The following is a 19,998-nucleotide window of genomic DNA, read 5'->3' as shown; positions in this document are numbered from 1 at the left end:
GAGCCGCTTCTTTTTTTTCTCCCTTCCTGCAGCCCGACAGGAGCAGCAGCAGGAGGAGGAGGGACCTAAACTGAGGAAATGAATTAATCCTCTTCTTAATGCATGACATCATCATCCTTATCATCATTATTGTGATTACAATCTGGCACCATCTGCTGCAGCCAATCTACAGAGACTATAACAACACTGTAGGGTCACGGGGGTCGTTCCTACAGGGATCCATTCACTTATAGTCGTGCATTTCCTGAATGGTAGAGTAATGTGTCGGGTTATTGATACTCTGTGAGCTCAGAATAGATAGATAATATCTACAGATAGGGAGGGAAAGAAGATACTGTAAACCTAATTAAAGTTGCGGATCCTCAGATGGACGCTTTGAAATCAGATGCAGCGGACAATCTTTCCATCCTGAGTATATACCCCTTTGGACTTCATAAAAAGTTGTTCCATCTAACTAAGAAAGACAGACATTAAGAGAATGTAAAGCAAAATTAAATGATGTGAATCCTGAAGAAGTGAGTCTCTCCTCAGGCTTCATAACCACATCCTGTTGGCTTGGCAGTTACACAGAAACAACCTGTGTAAGCACACTAGAGCCACAAAATAGGTGCCTGATTTCTGCATAAGCTAGCATTTTTGAGTGCTGTCTCAGCTGGCAAGCACAAAGTTTGACTACAACCAGAGCAAATGCATCCGGCATGCTTCGAAACCAACGCAAGAAGAGAAAATTCACCAAACAGGGTCACAAAGTCTCCTCGTGGTGCAGCCATTGTCCTCATAAAACATGGAAATGCCTTATTATGGCTGCAACTAAAGAAGAATGCAAAGCTAATTCTGGAGACCCAAGAAGGTCAGGAAATTTGTTTCCCTAAAAAGTGTACTTGTTTCCTGGTGAGAGCACTGCCACCAAATGCAGACAAATGGATCTTAAAGGAGCAGTTCACCCCTGGAAAAAGGCACTGTCAGTCAAAGCAGGTGTTCTCTGTAATCAATAGAAGCAATAATATTTAAAATTGGCGCCATAGCTGTGGAGAAAGTTGTACAAACAGCTTGTGGTTTTGCCCATTCTACATTCTTACAACACCCAGCATGCATTGCGCCCCTCCCTCTGAAAGGAACGGCCCAGCGAGAGCTGCTGGAGTGAAATACTACTGTTTTCCAGTCAAGGACATTGATCGCTGCAGGCAATGCTCTGGAAACAATCTGAAATACTACGAGAATACGGTGGCTCGTCTATAAAATCTTCAGGTCTGCATTTCAAACCTGACGATTTTGAACGAGACATGACATCGGAGGCGGGCGACTTCGATTGAGGAAATGTAGTTTAGCAAGCTCCCTGACTACATGTTTTACGTAGTCTGGCGGAGGTTTTCCAGGGCCCATTGGAGAAGCGGATATCGTCCTCCAAAGGCACAGAGCGAAACTTAATTTTTTTGTACCATAATGGCGTTAGCTCCCCATAATACCATGATAGGACTGAGGTTGAAAAATAACGATAATATCTCGATACAGTGATTCTGCAATTATTGATATATTATAATACAATCATATAACGGAACATCACGATATCTGATTAACTTCTACTTTGGCCAATTAATATCCGTTCACGTTACCCTCGTTCATGTCATGAGCATGTATTGCGTGACGATATATTGCTGTCGATATCGATATTTTGTCCCACCCCTAGTTAACACTTTAACAGAAAATAATTTGTTTACAAAAAAAAATAAAAAATTATTGCCAATACATTTTTTCATGATCAACTAATCAAGTTGGAAAATGGAATAATCATTTCAGTCTAAATTTGACTAAAAACAGAAGTGAAGGGAAGTGTTTTTGTGTGTGAGAGGTCAGAACCTTCAAATACTGAGAGAACGAACACTTCTATTTTCTAACAAATATCTTTAAGAAAAAAAATACACCTCCCATGAACACGTGAGGGACAGGGAGGATGTCAAGACGCCGCTGACTACATGAAATATGAGTCCGGCTAACAGGCCAGTTGTATCGCAGTGCTCTTTGCGTCTTACTCGGCCGCCTGAAGAAGAAAAACATTCCTGGATGATTGCACGCTGGAGTGACTGACAGACGGGACAAAGACCCGGCCCCATTGTTCCTGCAGACTAACTATCTGCTGATGACAGCATGTCTGCCTGGAAAGACGCTGTCCTGCACTCCTCAGAGGCCCCATCCCCACACAAGCACACACACATGTTCAATTTTAACAAAACACAATCCAAGCAGTCCTCCCTGTCTGTAGTATTGCTTTTGTCATCACCACACACTTCTTAAATTACACACACACAAACAGATCTCTTTATAACTTGTCTACCAACCTCTCCTAACCCTTTAAGTCCCCCGCCTGCGACGGTCATGCGAGGAAACAGTCTTACACACACTGTTGAAAGTCAGCCAATAAGAAGGCGGCAGTCTGGGATTATCCAATTTATTTGATGCTTGTGACGGTCGACTGTCTGAGATGGCTGTGGTGGGTTGTAAACAAAGTTTCATGACTGTACCAGATGTTGCACAATAAAAACAAACACTCCTCAGAAGAAACTCCTAAAACATCTAAGAGAGTGTAAAAATGGCTATGGCTTGTGCAACTCACATGTACTCAAACAGTAGGAGCATAATTAAAAAGAGCTGGCTTTAAGACATGACATAATCTTAATCTTTCACGTCACCACCGCTGCGTGTTCGGCCCGTGCTGTTTGGAGAAGCATAATAAAGCGAAACAGGATCTCTCAGCGAGACGCGTCTAATCCATTTTCCTGTTTGATCAATTGGCAGATCAATAACTGCCACTGGCGGTGACACATTCACCATTTCCGTTCTTTCAGATGCAAAGCATCACGCCACAATGTCATAGATGAGATGTGAAATGTTAATAGGTCAGACCACCAGCAGTGCATCATGGTGTTAACAGTAGTTATATCATTGTTTGTTTGGTTTGCCTACAAAGGTGTTGTCAGATCATCCAACAGCATCTGTAACCCCTTTACCCCCATATCTTGGTGGCATTGGAATTTACAACAATTTTTCTGAATAATAGATAATTGTGCCCTTTTTCGCACACAACTCAACTGCACAAATGAGATTGCCTTAATGTTATCACAATGCTTTTTTATTCATCACCTCTTGCCCCCTTTATGACTGCAGGCTTTTTGCTTGGCTATTTAAAACAGCTGTAACCACCTTTGCTGTACGAACCCGTTCGTTTCAGCCTGAACCGTAGTTGTTGCAGGAAAGAGAGAGGAGCGAGAGAAGACGAAGAGGGAGAAGTGCTGTTTGTTGTGTAGGAGTACAGAAAGCGTTGCTCAGTGCTGTCTAAAAGATTGTCATGGCTGAAGATCCTCTCTTCCTCTTCGTCTTCTCTCACTCCTCTCTCCTTCTTCCTGCAACAACTACAGTCTCGCGCGAGATTGCAGCGCCAGACTTCTCCGTGAGCGAGACTTGGTTACAGACAACAACAGAGAGCATAAGGTAAAGTAGCATGGCTGCCACAGTGTTGTCAGACACTTATTATAACGATCTGAGCCTGTCAGAAGAAAAAACAAGCGCTTTTAGTGGCTGTGTATTGGGGTATGCCCGGTGCCCCGTTTAGTTACGTTGTATCTAATTTCGCGGCTGCCGGCCGGTGCTCCCTCCCTAAATACTAGATTGATTTCAATAACTGTTGTCTCCACTAGTCACTTACACACAAACACATGGGAAAGTAGGGTCTAGGTTGAAAAATCCCGAAGTTATCCTTTCAAGGCACAGTACATCACAGAGACGTTCAAGGTTGTTGCCCAACTAACCCTTGCCAGCATAGCCAAAGCACATATCATCACTGCTGGGTGTTACACATAAAAGACCAGCATAAAATACTGTAATCTTGTTCTCCCATATGGCTACCAAAAGCTGTTTAAGGTCATCTGAAAGCAATCTTTGGAATATCTCTTGCAAAAAAATAAATAAAACATAAAGTGGGGAGGCGGTCTTGTTGGCTACAGTGCAGAACGAGACACGTCAGCTTTTCTGCAGGTGTGGCGTCAAAGTGGTTGCCTGGCGGTGTATACGTACTGCTGACCAGACACAGGTCTGCTGTCTACAGCTCCACATGTGGAACAGTCAGCGTAAACACAGGAAGAGCACTCTCTTTCTACCTCAACATCCACAGAGGAAAAGCTGTGACTCATTCAAAACATATGTCAGATATACAGTTCCACCCTCTAGGCATCAAAGAGGCGGCTGATCTTCGAGGAAGATGTGCTCGAGTCAGGGTTCTATTACAACCAAGTCATCTGCTAAACCACTGCAAGACCCACTCTCACTACAGGCTGAATTCACTCAATGGACTCAGAAGTACAAATCCACTGTTTAAAAAAAAATCGTAAAACACTCCTTGAAGTGTTTCATTCACAACTTTTCTCCATGCCGAGTCAATATTTGGACAGAAGTGGGCTCCATGGAGCCGGACGCTAACAGGCCACGGCTGCAGGGTTTCTCTGTTCTCTCAGACAGCTGAGATGTGTGTAGTCAGCCGCCCCGGGGGAAGCGTGGAAAACTCCAGCATGCAAGTTCAGTGGGAGTGTTGGACAGAATGAAAGGGAGGGGGAGGGGGCTTTTTTACTATGTCATAAGACCGTCTGACACGAGCTCATTAACACACAAACACGCAGGCTAAGGTACACACTGCACCACAAAGCAAAGAGAGTTGCATGAGACAACACACTTCAATAGGATAGGATTTCTTTCTGTTTCTGTGCAGGTTTTTCCGCCTTACTGAGAGTTATTCAAACATCCCATCAACCTAAAAGCCTCCTGGTATTTTAGCACGAGGACACTTGGTGCTTTACGGCTCCTCGGTGAGCGCTACAAAGGCCGCTGTTGGACCAGAGCCTCGGCTGCCTGCTGCCAGAAATCACACTGGGATGACAACATCAACTGGAGTCCTTAAGGTGTTAGAGAAAACAAACTTTCATGTTAACTGCTGAAGTTGTTCAGGGCGTTTCACATTTTACAAGGTGAGAATTTCAGGCAGAACCTTCGTTTCCGTTTGGTTTTCCCAGAGGGCCGTGTTGTCTGAGGGTGAGAATACTATAGCGACTTTTCCGAGCCCAAACCTTTTAATAACCAAGTTTCAAATGTACTTCCAGCATTTCCTCAACCACCCTTAAAAAACATAAAAAAAGGAGGAGTAAGTGAGGAGTAAGCACAAGAACCGGTCTTTCAAATTTAAGGCGACCAAAAACACAATGAATAAAAGCCAGTGGAGACCCAATGGCGCCATGTTTAAAACCTGTTAAAATGGTCTTCTTGACTTTGAGGGTAGTCTTTAATGAAGTCCATAAACTGGCAGGAGACTGATAAAAACCAAGCTGGAAGGAGGGGCTGGGAAATAAGGACCAAATGTGCTGCGCTTTGAGGAGAGAAAAAAGTCCTCTGACTTCACCTTGGAGCTCCTCTTTGGCTCTTTTCACAGAGACGTATGTGTCAACTTCATGGTGTCAAAGCAGAAGTGCCAGAAGCAAGGTGCCAAAAAGTCACCGCACAGTTCTATAAAGAGTGATGATGCCTGAGAGAGAAAGAGGGAAAATTACCTCCTTTCTCCTGGAAAACGCTGCAGTAAAACACTACAGAAAGTATGACTGTTTTATTTTGGGCTGCAGAGCACACTTAGCAAAGAACAAAAAGTCCAAGTCCTTTTGGAGTCATTGAGAAGTTGGAGAATAAAGAGTTTTGTTCGAGATAAACCCAGCCCTCCAAAAAACCAAGACAATCAGAAGGGTTTTTGACTTAAGGAGATCTTTACCAACAGTCGCTGCAGATAAAACCTCCATAAGGAACATTAGATCAAGTTTCATTTGAAATATTAAAGTGTTTTCAGGGCTACAACTCTTGCAAAGTCCTAATATATTGTGCAAAAGACAGAAAGGGTCTGGAATTATCAGAGCATTTGGAATCCTAACATGTAGCAAACAACCTAAATAACATGATAATGAAAATGTCTTCTTGCGGCGTCATACAGTACAACTGATCTAGTTTAGTCAAAAGCTATTGGACATAAACTCCCGCGAAAACCGCCAAGGGGTTCATGTTAAAACATTTTCCCAAAAGAGAAGTCCCGCTCCGTTCCCTGAGTGAAAGTGACAGCAGGATAACACAACTGTGAGGATTCACCCCTCCCACCCCAACCCTGGCCCCAAGCAGAGCAGAGTGGCCACGACTACAAATCAATGGTGGAGTTCATTAATGAAGAGGCAAGGCCTGTCAGGGAACAAAAGCCGTCAACAGGAGACGTCTCGCACAATCTGGGCCGGGACACTCTGATGGATGATGTGAGCTTTAAGTTCCCATTTACCCCCAGTGCCCCCAGTGTCCAACCCTTAACCTCTGTGTGGGACACAGAGCAGCCAGTCTCCCCTTTCAGCTCAATCTTCTCCAGTCTGCTGGACGTTTCATGATCATTTCAGCGCAAACAAGACTCCTCCAAACCAAACAAATCTACCAGAACCGAAAAAATTGCCAATCACATCAATCCAATATCCCACCATCTATACTCAAGAGAATAGAGGAGAGTGAGAAAACTCATCATATCCAAACAGTCCAATCCTATCAGGGAATATGAGAGATCGTGGCTTTGAATCGATGGGGACAGGACCGTGACCTTCGGCCCCAGTAGATCCACGGGGAGGGCTGCCGCATCATAATGAGGGCCAGGTCAGAGCCTGTCTGTGGATGATAACACAGACCCGTTCTACCCAGCCCTGGAGGCTGGATAATTTCAAACAAAGATCCAATGGGTAACACATCAGAGAACACAGGACAGGAGGACTTTCCTATGACCAGGATTAGAGTGATCCACCAATGAAACAGAAAGTAAGAATTCCGAACTAGGTGTGTTGTGGTACATGTTGTCCTGAACTGTTAAGGACAAATATTAGGTCAAAATGTTTCTGTTCAGTGGGTCCTTAAAACCAAAGAACTGTACGCTTATTAACCAACTATAGTTCAATTACTGTTCACTTCTTGGAAAACGCATAAATAAATTCAAAAGGCTGCCAAGTAGTTCAAGGTTTCTTATCTTACCAGGTTTTAATTGATAATTAAACACTGCTGGCCAGGTTAGCACAGCTTTGTAGCTAGCAATATGATTACATGATGCCTGGGCCCAACTACAAAGTTCTGGTCCACTATTATCCAAGACCTGGCTTCTATAAATTGATACCTGCATGCAGAGTCTGTAGGTAAGTGATGTGATTTTTAGAGTCAGAAGCGATCTGGTTTCCATTTGTAGTCCGAGTAGTATTATCCACTAGCGTTTCTGCAAGCATTGGTTTCATGCAGGAAAACACTCAAAGAGCAAAAGAAGCCAAACGATCATCTGTAACACAATACTGAAACCCATAAGGCATCTGATGACTCTTCAGCTTCTAAATAATCTCTATAAACAGACAACTGAACGCAAGTACAGATAACATCCCTGCTAAGAAGTCGTCAAACTCCGCAAACTGTGACGAGTGCACAGAAAAGCAAGACTTGGCTGGATGCCATTTATCGTAACCACTGGCTATGCCATAAGCCCCAAATAATTGACTGTTACTACCAAAGGCTATATCATCATACGATAGCCGGTCAGTTCCGAGATTGTCCAAGACCCAAACGAAGACACTTACTTGATTATCATTTAAGGACCGTGTGAGAAAAATCTTTCCAAAAAACCAAAGTTCTCCCTAAGGATTGGGAAGAATGGTTGTACTTGGCTTCGCTTCAATGGACTTGCGCTACTCCCATGGATTAACTACAGTAAGGCAAAGTCAAGGGACAGCGGAGACAGTAGATGTAGAGTGAGGCTGAAGGGAGGAGACATTATAGCAGTGATCCTGCCAGAAATCCCATTTCAATTATAGGAAGCATTAAGCTTCTTAGGTGGTGAGCTGAAGACCGGCCAGAGTGTCAGGGGGTTTGCACTGCTCACTTGGGCCAGTCTGCACATTAAGGCCATGTGTGCGTGAGAGCTCATAGATCCACCCGTGTATTTCTCTAAAGCTATTAGATGTGGCTTGTCTCTGCATTGATAATCCTTCTGTCTGAAGCCTTGTTAAAACTTTCCTCCAGGCCACCTGTTGCAGAGAGGCAGCTGTTGCCCCCTGCCAGGTCACAGCCATTCCCGCCATCCTTGCGTGGAATGGGGTGGGGGGAACCAGGGTAGGCTTTCCCCTGGCCCGGGAACTACAACAACATCAACACAAGCTGGCAGACTGACACATGCAGAAGAGTTACGAGAGCGCACTTGCCATGGGATGTTAAAATATCAGCAATGAATTGTTGCAAATTAAATGAGACGTTTCAGCAGAGAGCAGCTGTCGAGAGCAAGTGTTTTGTTCTGCAACAAACAGGTATGTTAAGACAGAAGTTTAGCCACCGAGGCAGGTGGAAATTATATGAGACAACATCTTATGTTAAGAGAAGGTAAGGGTTCACGTGAAGGTAAAGCACAAACCCAAACATCGAGAGATTAAGCTAAGAGGTGCTATAAAGAGATGAGACCCTTAAGACGCTCACAGCAGGGACTCTTCAACTGCTTTTCTAACACTCAAGAGTTAATCGAGAATCTAAGTCCCATTACCTTGTTGTTTACCATCTAGGAAAACTAAAACAGCCTGTGAGAACCAGACGTAAGGCCTGCACAGCCAGGGCTAACAGTTGCCTGTGGATGCCGTGAATACCATCACCATTCCCAGAGGTACCACCTAATAATCTCTCAGCAAAATCAAGCAGCGAGTAGACATGCCTTAAGACTGCATAGCCGGCATGCCAGCATGATGGACCCTCTGTTGGATGAAATAATTGCCAGACTGAAGAGTAATGATGCAAGCCCTCAGGACTGAGTCTCCCCCAACCCCCCTCAACACAAGAACTGGCCCATGAAAAGCTGACTAGGCTATAAATAACCGTTATTCATTGGCGAAAAATGAATAAACTGGACAATGGGAGAAAGGATGGAGGGAGAGGCCGAGTGGATGGGTGGGCATGTAGCTGCTAAGGTTTCTCTCAAGGGATACAGGCATCAGATTTGTTTGGTTGATGATTAATTGGGCGTATGATAGTCAAGAGGTACCAAATTGTTGATCTCAAACAGTTCAAATTAGGCTACATAAAATGTTGTACAACCAAACATGTAATTAGAATTTGACAGAACGCCAATAATCCCACCAGTACAAGGACTGAAGACATCAAATGTCATAAATCTTGACATTCTATTAAATGTGCAAATGCAGAACTTGTTCTAAGATGGCCTTATGACCAGGCCAATTAGGTGCACAGTGACTTTGAGTTTCTTGATAAGTCCCCTGGGTTTCAAAAAGGAATTGAAGCACTTTCCTTTCTCCAAAATACACACTTTCAATGTATCTTTCCCTGTTTGAAAAGGAAAGGGAACTCAACAGTGATCTAACAGACAGGTTGCCTTTCAGGAAGATTTTATGGTGCTTTGCGCTGAAGTACTGTTCTGAACTGTGCAGTTTCGGGTGCCTTTGTTGTGCTTTGTGTATTTGTACAAAGGCACTTCTAGGGACACGTGTTGCAAATTCTCTTACCTTATGATTGCAGTGGTATGTGGCATTTGGGTGGACGCTATAGACCTGTCCCTATGAAAATTAACATCAAGTAAATATAGAACCAGTGCAGAACTTTTCTTATGGGCCAGGACGATCTAAATCAACTTGAGGATATTGGTATTCAAGCAACAATAGCAGGGAACGTCCAAGCCTGCATAACAAGTGGGCACTCTACCTGTCAAGCAATTGTAAATTACAAAGCAGCCGTAAAGTCATGAAACATATTGTATGTCTGTCTGAGAAACTATATATGCGGCTGACAGAGTGATCAAAGGGCTTCACTGCTGACGACACAAAAGCATGTCTTGAATGTCAAGTAGTGACGGCTCTTTAAAGCTACAAGCGATAATACTCTGCAATCCTACAGGCTATAGAATGAGTTGTATCCAATGCATACCTTTGTATTCAGTTGGTTAAAGCTTAACAAAAAGTAAACCTTCTGTCTTTATACTTGAGCTGGAAGTGGGTGCCCTTGAAATCTGTTACAGGAGACAACTATTGATTGCATCGTTTCAGGAATCACTCTCTCTGCCCGCCAGGATTCAGGAACTGGGGCATAAAAGCAGTCCGAGATGCAAAAATAGACTTAAGACGACTGCAGTGTGTGCCAGACAGACATCCTCAGGAGTTTCTCTTTAGTGAGACAAAAGCACTGGGGCATTTTTATAGAGATCAATACTTAACACAGAGGTCAGCTCTGCCCTCGGGGCCTGACGCTTCTTTCAAAGGAAACTTGCAAGGTCATGTTTTGAGGCAGAAAGTTGAGGATACAATTGTCTGGGTGTGGAAGAGGTTTACTTGATGAAAAAAAATGGGTGTTTTCAGTACAATTGTATGTATCCTGCAACACTGCAGTGTATTTGCATTTTGGACTTTGGACTTGAATTTTCCCAGTGCTTCCCAGCGTACGAGAGTGGTCATAACTTGCAATTCAGAAAATTTTGAATGCAACTTTTAAGAGGAAACCAGATCCTGGAAATCCTTCTTTATGTCTGGGCTTGCCAGAGGAAAGTCAAAACAAGTGGTGAGCAAGAAAAGCCGTGTTTTACAAGAACATAAAGGGGGGTCAGGACACAAATCCCAACATCCTCTTACTGGATAAACAGGTTTTATTGCTGTGGTTTTAACAACACACACACAAACATGCGAGCACACAGACACACGCATAAGCTCTCTGAATGGCCTCTTAATAGCCAGCAGTTTAAAACTACTAGCCTAATTAAGGCTGTGTCAGATGCCATTAAGTTTAGAAAGAAGTAATTATGCAAAATTTGTGCAGCCATTTCCTTAAAACGTCTGAGTGCTCGAGTAGCCTCCTCTCCCGTGAATGTGTTAAAGGCTCCCTATAAACAACCTGATCTAAAAGGTCTTTTAAGACGATGAGGATGTAAGTGCGTTAGCTATTTTAAAGTAATGCAAGCTCAATTTAGAAATACAAAAGGACTAGTCGCTCTCTATTATATACATTTGAAGTGAGATGCTCTGAAATACAGAGATGGAGAGGCGCGTCTTTAAAGAGAATTAGCAATGAAGAAACTGACGACAGCACTACAGGTCTTCAAAGTAGCTTTAAACAGTTAAATTGACAATTAAGTATTGAACATACAGATTAAAACTACACTGTAGACTGAACAGAAAAAATGCTGTACTTTGTACTGTGTTTTTATCCATTACATTGTTGATCTTAGTTATTGATTTTAGGAACTCACTGCCAGAAATGGGAATTACCAGGCCGCCCATAAAAAACACAGTACATAAAATGTGTATGCGTTTATCTCTTATCTTCTTACTGTGAACAACACTTGGGGGCAGAACTTATATGTCATTTGTCCAGGCTATAAAGCTGTACTTAAGCCATCTGGAACAACAGATTTACACATTAATCACCCCTCTACTAATGAATTACTCGTCTCCTTTGACGACAATTTGCAACCACATAAAAAGTAAACTTGTGTTGAAACAGTGTAAGTAAATCAAACAGAGGATATTAGTGATTTAGAGGGTGCCAAATGGGAGGCTTTGATTTAACACATCAAACTCTGTTTACTGGTCTTAGGGAGAAGAACAGACAACATATTATAAAGTCCTTTGTTGCTCCAGAGATAGTTCAAGTGTGATAAACTGCCTCAAGCGCACTTGTCGCACTGTCAATCTTTCCATCACGAGTCCCACAAAGTTAAGTAAGCGGTGGAGATACAGTCCTACTCTTCTGTTATTTACTTTTTTGCACTTGTAAAATATGCTGTAAGATGCATATTCTCAAGCAAGCACAAGCACAGTGTTAAAGACCATTTCTAAAGAATACTTGTGTCCTGAAAACAACAAAAGGAACACTTGGCAAAGGGGAGGTTTTGTGCAAAAGTCAGCAACAAAGCAGACAGCCCATTATAATAACCCAGAGGTGCCCATTCACAAAACATGGCATCTTGTGAAATGATATACCAGCCCACTGTAGCATTACAGGACACAGTGCTGCTGCAATCAGCCTGTCCTCAGCTGTCAGTTTGAGGGTAAAAGCTAAAAGTGAGTGCTTATACAACAAACTGCAGATCCAGAGAAAGTCAGAATCAGCACAATGTTCAAAACTCAGCACAATGCTGAAAACAGCAAAGTCTGATATGCCCATGTATTATTAATCTCAAGGGTGAAAGAGTCATTCCGATTTTCCGAGACTGTATCCTGAATATAAAAGGGCAGATTTTTTTCAACTTAATAAACACTATATTTGTGGATGCCTATATATGTTTGCGTGCATGTGTTTGAGATTCCAGGAAGGCCTGCGGACAATAAGTGGAAGTGTTCCCCGTCCACTGCCGCGTTTAATTGGTCAAACAGACCAAAGTGAGCGAGGACTTGTTGGCCCAACAATAAAGGCCTTGTGTTTCCTGAGCCCGAGCGTGGGGAGGTCAATGTGAAACAACAACGCGCTACTCCACGTCCCTGCAGCAACAATGCAGCAGCTTCAACAGCGGCTTGTCTCTGAAATGAAAGTGCTGAGTTTGATCAACTGAACATTACAAGCCTAAAATAGCTGATTACCTACAGATGTGTGCAGAAGTGTTATTTAAAAAAGGATTAAAATCCACACAATTGTTTGCTTAAGAAAAGCCAAATTAGGCTCTAGTGATGAAAACATTCAAAACAGCAGAGTAGTTGCTGTTTTTAATCCAGCAGCAGCCGTGGTTTGAACACAACAGAGCCTAACAAGGCGTCTGATGCTGGAGTGAAGCACCTGTCAGCCTGAGCAGGTGTATGTCTGGCTGCCTGGCTCAGCCCCATACAAACGCAGGTTAAAAATAAAGCTGGAGTAAAGCCGACATAAGACGGCAACTACCTCTCTCTGCTCTGCACATATTATGGACTCAGACGTTGTTACTATAATAAAAAAACAGGGTGCAAGATTTCCTGTTACAATTCCCTTATAGATGACAACTTTAACCAATCCATAATCCACATCTGCAAGTGTGTCCAAACTTAGCGGGCAGAGACACACTAACACACATAATACACTAAAATGCTCATGTGGGAAATTCTATTTTTACCATCAGGCAGGGCGAGGCTCTGCCATTCAGCACACAAAGTAGGGAAACTATAACAAGAGAGGGAGGGAGGCGTGCTGGGCTGTCAGGGAACAAAGCGGAAGTGTCCTTCCTCCTGATGACCTGCAAAGGAAGAACACAAAGTGCTCTCTGTGCACAGACAGGGGATGCAGACGACTCTTTTCCTCTTTCACTATGAAAGTGATCATTTAGCCGAAAAGATGACCAAGAGTGAGATAGAAGATGGTCCTTTTTTTCTAACTTGCCACTGTTGATGTCTGGACTTTGTTTACTCTATACTGCCATTGTGTTTCTCATGTTTTTGTTGCATGTTTGTTTGTCCTGGATGAGGGATTCCTCCTGTTTCCTCTTGTTAACCCCATTTAGGGGTCTTTTTTTGTAGTTTTTCCTCATCCAGATTAGGGGGCTCAGATAGAAGGGATGGTATTTTCAATAGAGTGTTATCGACTTTGAGGCAACTATATGATTTTGAGCTTTAAAACATAACTGCCTTGACTTGCTCCAGGCTAATTGTTGAGAGGAGAGAACAAATAGAACTTGTTGATGAAAACTACTGTATAATGGCGCAATACAGACAGAGAACAGTTATAAATACATTGATAAACAATGGCTTTTCTTTAAAAATTGGACTGAGGTTACCCATTTGAGCTGACATAAATCTTTACAAATAAAGATAAAGTGTTATTTAAGAACCATGGGAATATTAAAGAAAATATAGTTCTTATTTTGCTCATATTAGGGTTTATAGGGATTACAATCAGTCCCATCAGAGTCACTCACCTCCTCCAGAGCAGTCACTGTGTTCCTGCAGTGGGACATCCTGGTGGTGAAGTTAGAGGCAGTAGGCGATTTATAATCTTCATTCGTCTCTGCCACAAACTCTGAAACGGTTATTTGGTCCGGCATAATTAATCCCTTTGCTGATAAGAAGAAGAAGAAACACTTTCTGTAATCCCACGTTCAGTTTAAGCACAGCAAAAGTTCACAGCAGCAGAAAGAGTAATGTCTCTGAAGGTCCCTGCGTGTAGTAGTAAACCATCTCTGGGTATGTTTATGTCATTCCCTCGCGAGCTCCTAACTCAATCCACATACAGCGGTGTTACACGCGGGGTTGAGGAGTTGCCGCGCGGAGCTCCAACAAGGTGATGGGTAGGTTATATCCCTCCTGGCTTTCAACCCACTACTCCCTTTCCATTCACGTTCAAAGGTCGTCCTCTGGTAACAGAAGAAAGTAAAGCTTCCTTGGTTTGAGTCCTTTATCCTCTCTCGGTGTTCCCAATCCTCCGACTGAGCGGGGTGAACAACTTCTTCCTCCTCCTCGCCCGGGGAAACAACAACCAAGCGTTTCAACGGGAGCGCAAGAAATTGACAAAGGTAGAGGAGGGGATTCAATGGACGCGCAGCAGCCAATGGGGAACACCAGCTGGCCAATCAGGATTCATGGAAGGCGTGAACTCATGCTGCCTTCACAGACTCCTCGGAAACTTTTAAGTTCTGTACGTTATGTGTTGCATTCAAGCCTTCAGCTGCTTTACCAGTCAAAAGAGTACACTGTCAATTGACAAACTAATACTTACCAGCGCATGAAAAGAGGCTTAAGTGAGGTATGTTATATATAATAATGCAAATTTAAACTGTAAAAAGCTTTTACTTTTTGGTATCTCTAAAACACCGTCAAACAGTGCCAGTTTTTTATGTAGGAAATATGGTATATCAGTAGCTTAAACGCTAGTTAGCAGGATTTTTCAGCTAGCATCACAAAAAGTTTGGTACTCGACTCCTGGGTTATACAACAAATCAACATAACAGAGAAAACCGACTTTTTTTAAAAGTTCCGTTTTCCATAACTTTTAAATCCTGTGGTTAAGTTTAAGTCTTATAGTGGTGTGTCTTAAAGGGGATACACTTCCCTTTCAGAAGTACTGACAAACAGCATATAATTGTGGTTTTATAGTATGAAACTATTGCAGTGCATATAAACACGTTTGGATTTTTTTCTTGACTACCCTCTTTCTCAATGATTCTCTGTGCCCATGTCACTTGTTCATTGATGGAGTAAGTTAGCAGCAGTAGGTAAAAGGCAGTGTTCTTTTGTTAATAATAGACATACATGAAAGTATCTCTCTGCATTTCACACTTTAGGTAGAAAAAAACAAAATAGTTATTTTTTAATGGTAACTTATGGGTTGCTATTGCACTTCCAAATTCAAGCAGCTCAGTCTAACTTTCTGTTGCAATGTACTGAAGAAGACAATAATGTTTTAAAGGTTGAACCAAGTTGAATCTCATAATAATTAACAAATGCTTAAATAAATAAATAAATAAAGGAAATATACACCCAAATCAGAATCAGAATGATTGTACACATTTCAGAAATCTACTAGCCACACATTTGAGGACTGGGTCAATCTAGTGCAGTACAGGCTGTGTGTAATCTAAATAATTCCGACGGCACTTAAAAGCAGCATCTTCATTATGGCACCACCAGTAGTTTCTTTCTTAAGGTGGAGTTGGGAGAAGCATCCAGCTGTGAGAAAATTATGCAGTATCAGAGTGGAAGTGTGGTCAAGAGAGTGTTTGTCAGCAAAATGTCTGGAATGTGTGTTTTTCTATTATGTGAACGTGTGAAAGCACCAATAGCGTTTGGTCTGTATGCGTTGCTTAGAAAGATTAGTTGTAAAGATTAACGTTAAATCCCTTATAAGTCTGAGCAAATGTTAAAAAAGACAACATTTACAACATCTGATAAAGAGAGGAAAAGGATCCAGACTTATGTGAATTGGATTAGCACTGATGATAGTAATGCGTCCTGATAGTGTGCAATAATAATGCATCAGATAAAAAGGCTAATTAGACCAATAATTAATAGAGCACTATCAACTGTGTGTCTGTGTCTGTGTGTGTGTGTGTGTGTGTGTGTGTGTGTGTGTGTGTGCACATCAAAGCTACTGCATTATGTGAGAATATGTTTAGTTGTTTTTCGTACGCCAAAGCCAAGAATAAATGTGATTATAAAAGAGTTTTATCTTCCAAAATCCTGCTGGGAAAAGGCAGAAGAGAGAGAAAACATTCTTTCATTTGGCGCTGCCTGAGACTTGTAAAGACTCTCTCTCATGCTTGAATTTTTGTGAACAGGAGCTTGAAAAAACAAAAGCCTCTGCTCCCACAGTGCTTACGTTTTTTTTTCTGGGCTTTGGGATGAAAAATCTGCTGATGTTTCCCAGCTCATTCAGCCCCGACAGGACAGCTACCGGTATAAATAGTATCACAGCGGCCGAGGCAAAAACCCCGGGCAGCCTTTAAATCACAAACTGGGCAGTGTTCACACATTCTTTCAGCTCGGCAGCGTCTCCTGGCAAGCTGCTAAATGAAGAGCTTAAGACCCAGGCTGACCCTGACCGGCTACTCAGGCCTCAACTCCCCTATGAAATGAAGACACACACACTCCGAGTGAACATCTGCTATCCAGAGACAGAGCAGCTCAGTCAGTGAGGTCAGCAGAACCAAACAACACCAGCCTCCCTCTGCTTTATATTTCCAGTACCATCTGCCTTTCTTAATGCAGGTTTTATCCTTTAAATCAGGACCAAACAAGCCTAAAATATCTAAACTTTAAGTGCCGATTTTCCCCTTTCATTCTGAAGGTACACGTTGGGAGCATTATACAAAAACCACGTTGTTCAATATTTTATGAAACCTGGAAAAGCACAAGCAGGCATATCAATGGGACCATAAAACTGCAGCTCAAGGAAACACTGTGTCATGACTGTAGCTTTTACAGAAATAATCCATATTTTTCTTTTATTGTATCATAAAATCATCAAAGCCTCGTAAATCTTGATTTTTGAATTTCACAACCAAGCTGCTTTTCCTGCGGCCCTCCTAAAAGAAAAGGTCCCTGAGCAGAAGCTGTCAGCTGTTATATTAAAGCGAACAGAAGCCTCATTCACCAGCAGTGCCTGTCCTCAATATAGACCTTGTTTGCATGCAAACAACTTGCAGCCTTGACTAACAAGTGGGAGTGATAGTTGTTGGACCTGCTCTGGTCATGGCTGCCGTATTTGAACATCTTCAAGTGATTTAGTGAGCCTGAAGAACTGACAACTGAAAATAACCATATTGTTTAATTTGCTTTAAAAACAAAACTGAATTGGTGATGAAAAAGTGAAACTAAATGCAAAAAAGGTAGAGAAAATCTGGAGGTACAATGGGTCATATTTCAAGTTTAAACAACATTTTTAATAACACATTAGCTACCATCAGACAACAGCTAATGTTAGCATTCAGCCTCTAGCCCCATTATTAGCTAGGGAGTGGCTAAATGCTAACATCTGACACAAGATATGACAGGAAAGACTAAGCTAAGAAGATTCTAAGCTAAGCTAACGGTAATGTTATCTTTAAAGTGTTGAATGCTAGCATTAGCTCTTGGTAGCTAATGACCTTTCAAATAGGTTATTTAACTGTGGTCACGGCTGCCATACTTGAACATCTTCAAGTGATTTAGTTACATGTAAAACTTTAAATGACTAAACTAGTCACTTTCCTTTCTTGAGTTAATTTCAAAAAGTGAAACTAAATCAAACCGCAGATGCAGGCAGAACATTTGCACTATTCATATGGCAGCCATTTTCACTCTCAGGGTAGAAAACTAAGCTAGTTGCAAGTAAGCTAGTGTGCTAGTGTGTTCTGGTTGTAATTCGAATAAATGTATGGAATAAATCATTATCATTTAACAGCTAACAGTTTGATCACCAACTGAAAAGGCTATGAATAGAAAAAGCTACATGGAGTTACATTTGACTGTATTTCAAGTTTAAACCACATTTTTAATTACACATTAGCTACCGTCAGACAACAGCTAATGTTAGCATTTAGCCTCTTCCTAGCTCATTTATTAGATAGGGAGTGGCTAAATGCTAACATTACCATCTAACACAAGATATGACAGGAAAGACTAAGCTAAGAAGATAGGGCTGACAGTTGAAAGTGTTGAATGCTAACATTAGCTCTTGCTAGCTAATTAGGTATTTAATAGGTCATTTAACCAGAAAATGCGTCTTGATGACCTTCAAGAATTTCACTACCCACTTGTCAAACACCTTATGTTTATACAACTTACAACCTGGAACACAGCAGTCCAACAAATATGACACTTTTTGAGCCTCCATATCCTTAGAGTGACATCAGAGAAAAATGGACACTGTCTGAATACAGTGAATAGCTCAAGCAGATGTCTGACTGTTCACAGAGACAAACACATCCAGTATATTGATTTGGCACAAGGAACAGACAACATGTCATAGTAATAAAGAGGATTGGGGTTTGAGTGGGAGTCACTTTTTCCAAATTACACATCCATGACATCATGATTGTGTAACAGGTGGAATAACATCACAATCCAGCCCCTCATGTAAGTAAGTGAACTGAAGGACTTCTTTGTTTAGAATAATTATCAGCTAATTCCAACCATTTGGAGGCTAAAACTTTCCAACACAAATGGCCAAGCTCAGGTCCACTTCAAACATTCACAAGGAACTTTTCTCAGCTTCTTATACATCACAGTTTGTATATTACAAACTAAAGACTACATTACATTAAAGCTTCTTGCAGAAATGATGTAGCTGCACATAGGAATGAACTGGACAAGCAGTGCCCGGTCAACCTGAGCGGTAGCTGCACGGACTCCTAATGGGAGAGGCATGGGGAGAAGAGGGGAGGGAAAGGGGAGAGAAACAAGAGGAGGAAGAGGAGCACCGAGGGGAGGGCAGTGAACTGTGAACAAGACGAGTGTTTTCTCAGAAACTCTCAGAGAGGAAACACTGAGTGCAGCCAAACAGTTTGGGCAGAAACGTTTATTTGAGAAGATGCTCGGTACAGGCATATAAGAACCACTGTTCTTCTAATACATGAAAGCATCATAACCTTTAAAATTCCTACAATCTCACTGAAGCCGTAACTTTTACAACTCCAGGTCTACAAACCTATGTACTTGACTTGATAATGCCTGGTTCAGGGCATATGAGCATCATTCATGTGCTTGTTAGCTTGTTAGCCAGTTAGCATATGGCTACTGAAAAGGATAACAAAGCTTATTGATTTAGTTCTTACCACGTCATATTATTCCCTGCAATCTTATAAACACCTTGAAAGGTGTGCAAGACTGGCTATGTGAAAAAACCTGGAATATTTGACATATTTAGAGGTCTGGAACGAGGTGACAACATAATACTTCACGACACTAGATAAAGCTGCTTCTGCTGTAGCAATAGTTACGAAAAACAATTCCATAACCAAAACATTAAGTAGTTTAGAGTATGGATGGTGCTTCCCCCCTTTCTTTACCCTCTAAAACCACAATTAAAGAGTGAAAGTACAAGGAATTGATGTTAAACCGTGTGTCTGTGCTAGCCGCAAACAGTAGCATGTCAGGCTAATTAGCTTACAGCCACAGTAGTAAATCAACACTTCCTCCAAGGCCAGCAGCATTTCCCATTGCATAGTGAATATATAAAAGCCCCATTAGTTCCACTTTGAGGCATTGTATAAAAGAAAAGTAAAGAATGGGGCGCTTGTTTAGCACCTTCAGTGGAGCGGGCGCCCCATGCGCAGACTAGGCTACACGGTGCTCGACGCAGCGGCTTCAGCGTTCACCCTCAGCCCTCAAAAGTAGTTCTCCCCATGTATTGACACACTGTAGTCTGTAAAATTTAAAGTCAATCCCTCACTGACTCATACATTATCTTCAAGCCAGGTGACACGCCAATAGGGTCAAAGGTCAGCGTTGGGTGCAATTACACAGTGTTCAATCAACAATGGAAATTCAATTA

General features: G+C 42.0%; 1 protein-coding gene across 3 annotated transcripts in view; it reads right to left on the bottom strand.

Moving 5' to 3' along the window:
• Positions 1-14,479, bottom strand: part of asap2a (ArfGAP with SH3 domain, ankyrin repeat and PH domain 2a) — a 63,641-nt gene extending 49,162 nt beyond the window's left edge. For all 3 annotated transcript variants that reach the window (XM_069661654.1, XM_069661656.1, XM_069661655.1), the window contains exon 1: positions 13,949-14,479. In XM_069661654.1, the coding sequence (XP_069517755.1) occupies positions 13,949-14,074 (126 nt within the window). In that variant the 5' untranslated portion in view covers positions 14,075-14,479. The remainder of the gene's footprint in view (positions 1-13,948) is intronic.
• Between the last annotated feature and the right edge of the window lie 5,519 nt (positions 14,480-19,998).

Source organism: Semicossyphus pulcher, unplaced genomic scaffold, assembly GCF_022749685.1.
Source record: "Semicossyphus pulcher isolate SPU_LCO1_2020_fin unplaced genomic scaffold, fSemPul1.0.p SCAF_14, whole genome shotgun sequence".
NCBI classification, from domain to species: Eukaryota; Metazoa; Chordata; class Actinopteri; order Labriformes; family Labridae; genus Semicossyphus; species Semicossyphus pulcher.
Note: the sequence above shows the minus strand (reverse complement) of the source record. Positions and strands in the feature narration are given on the sequence as shown.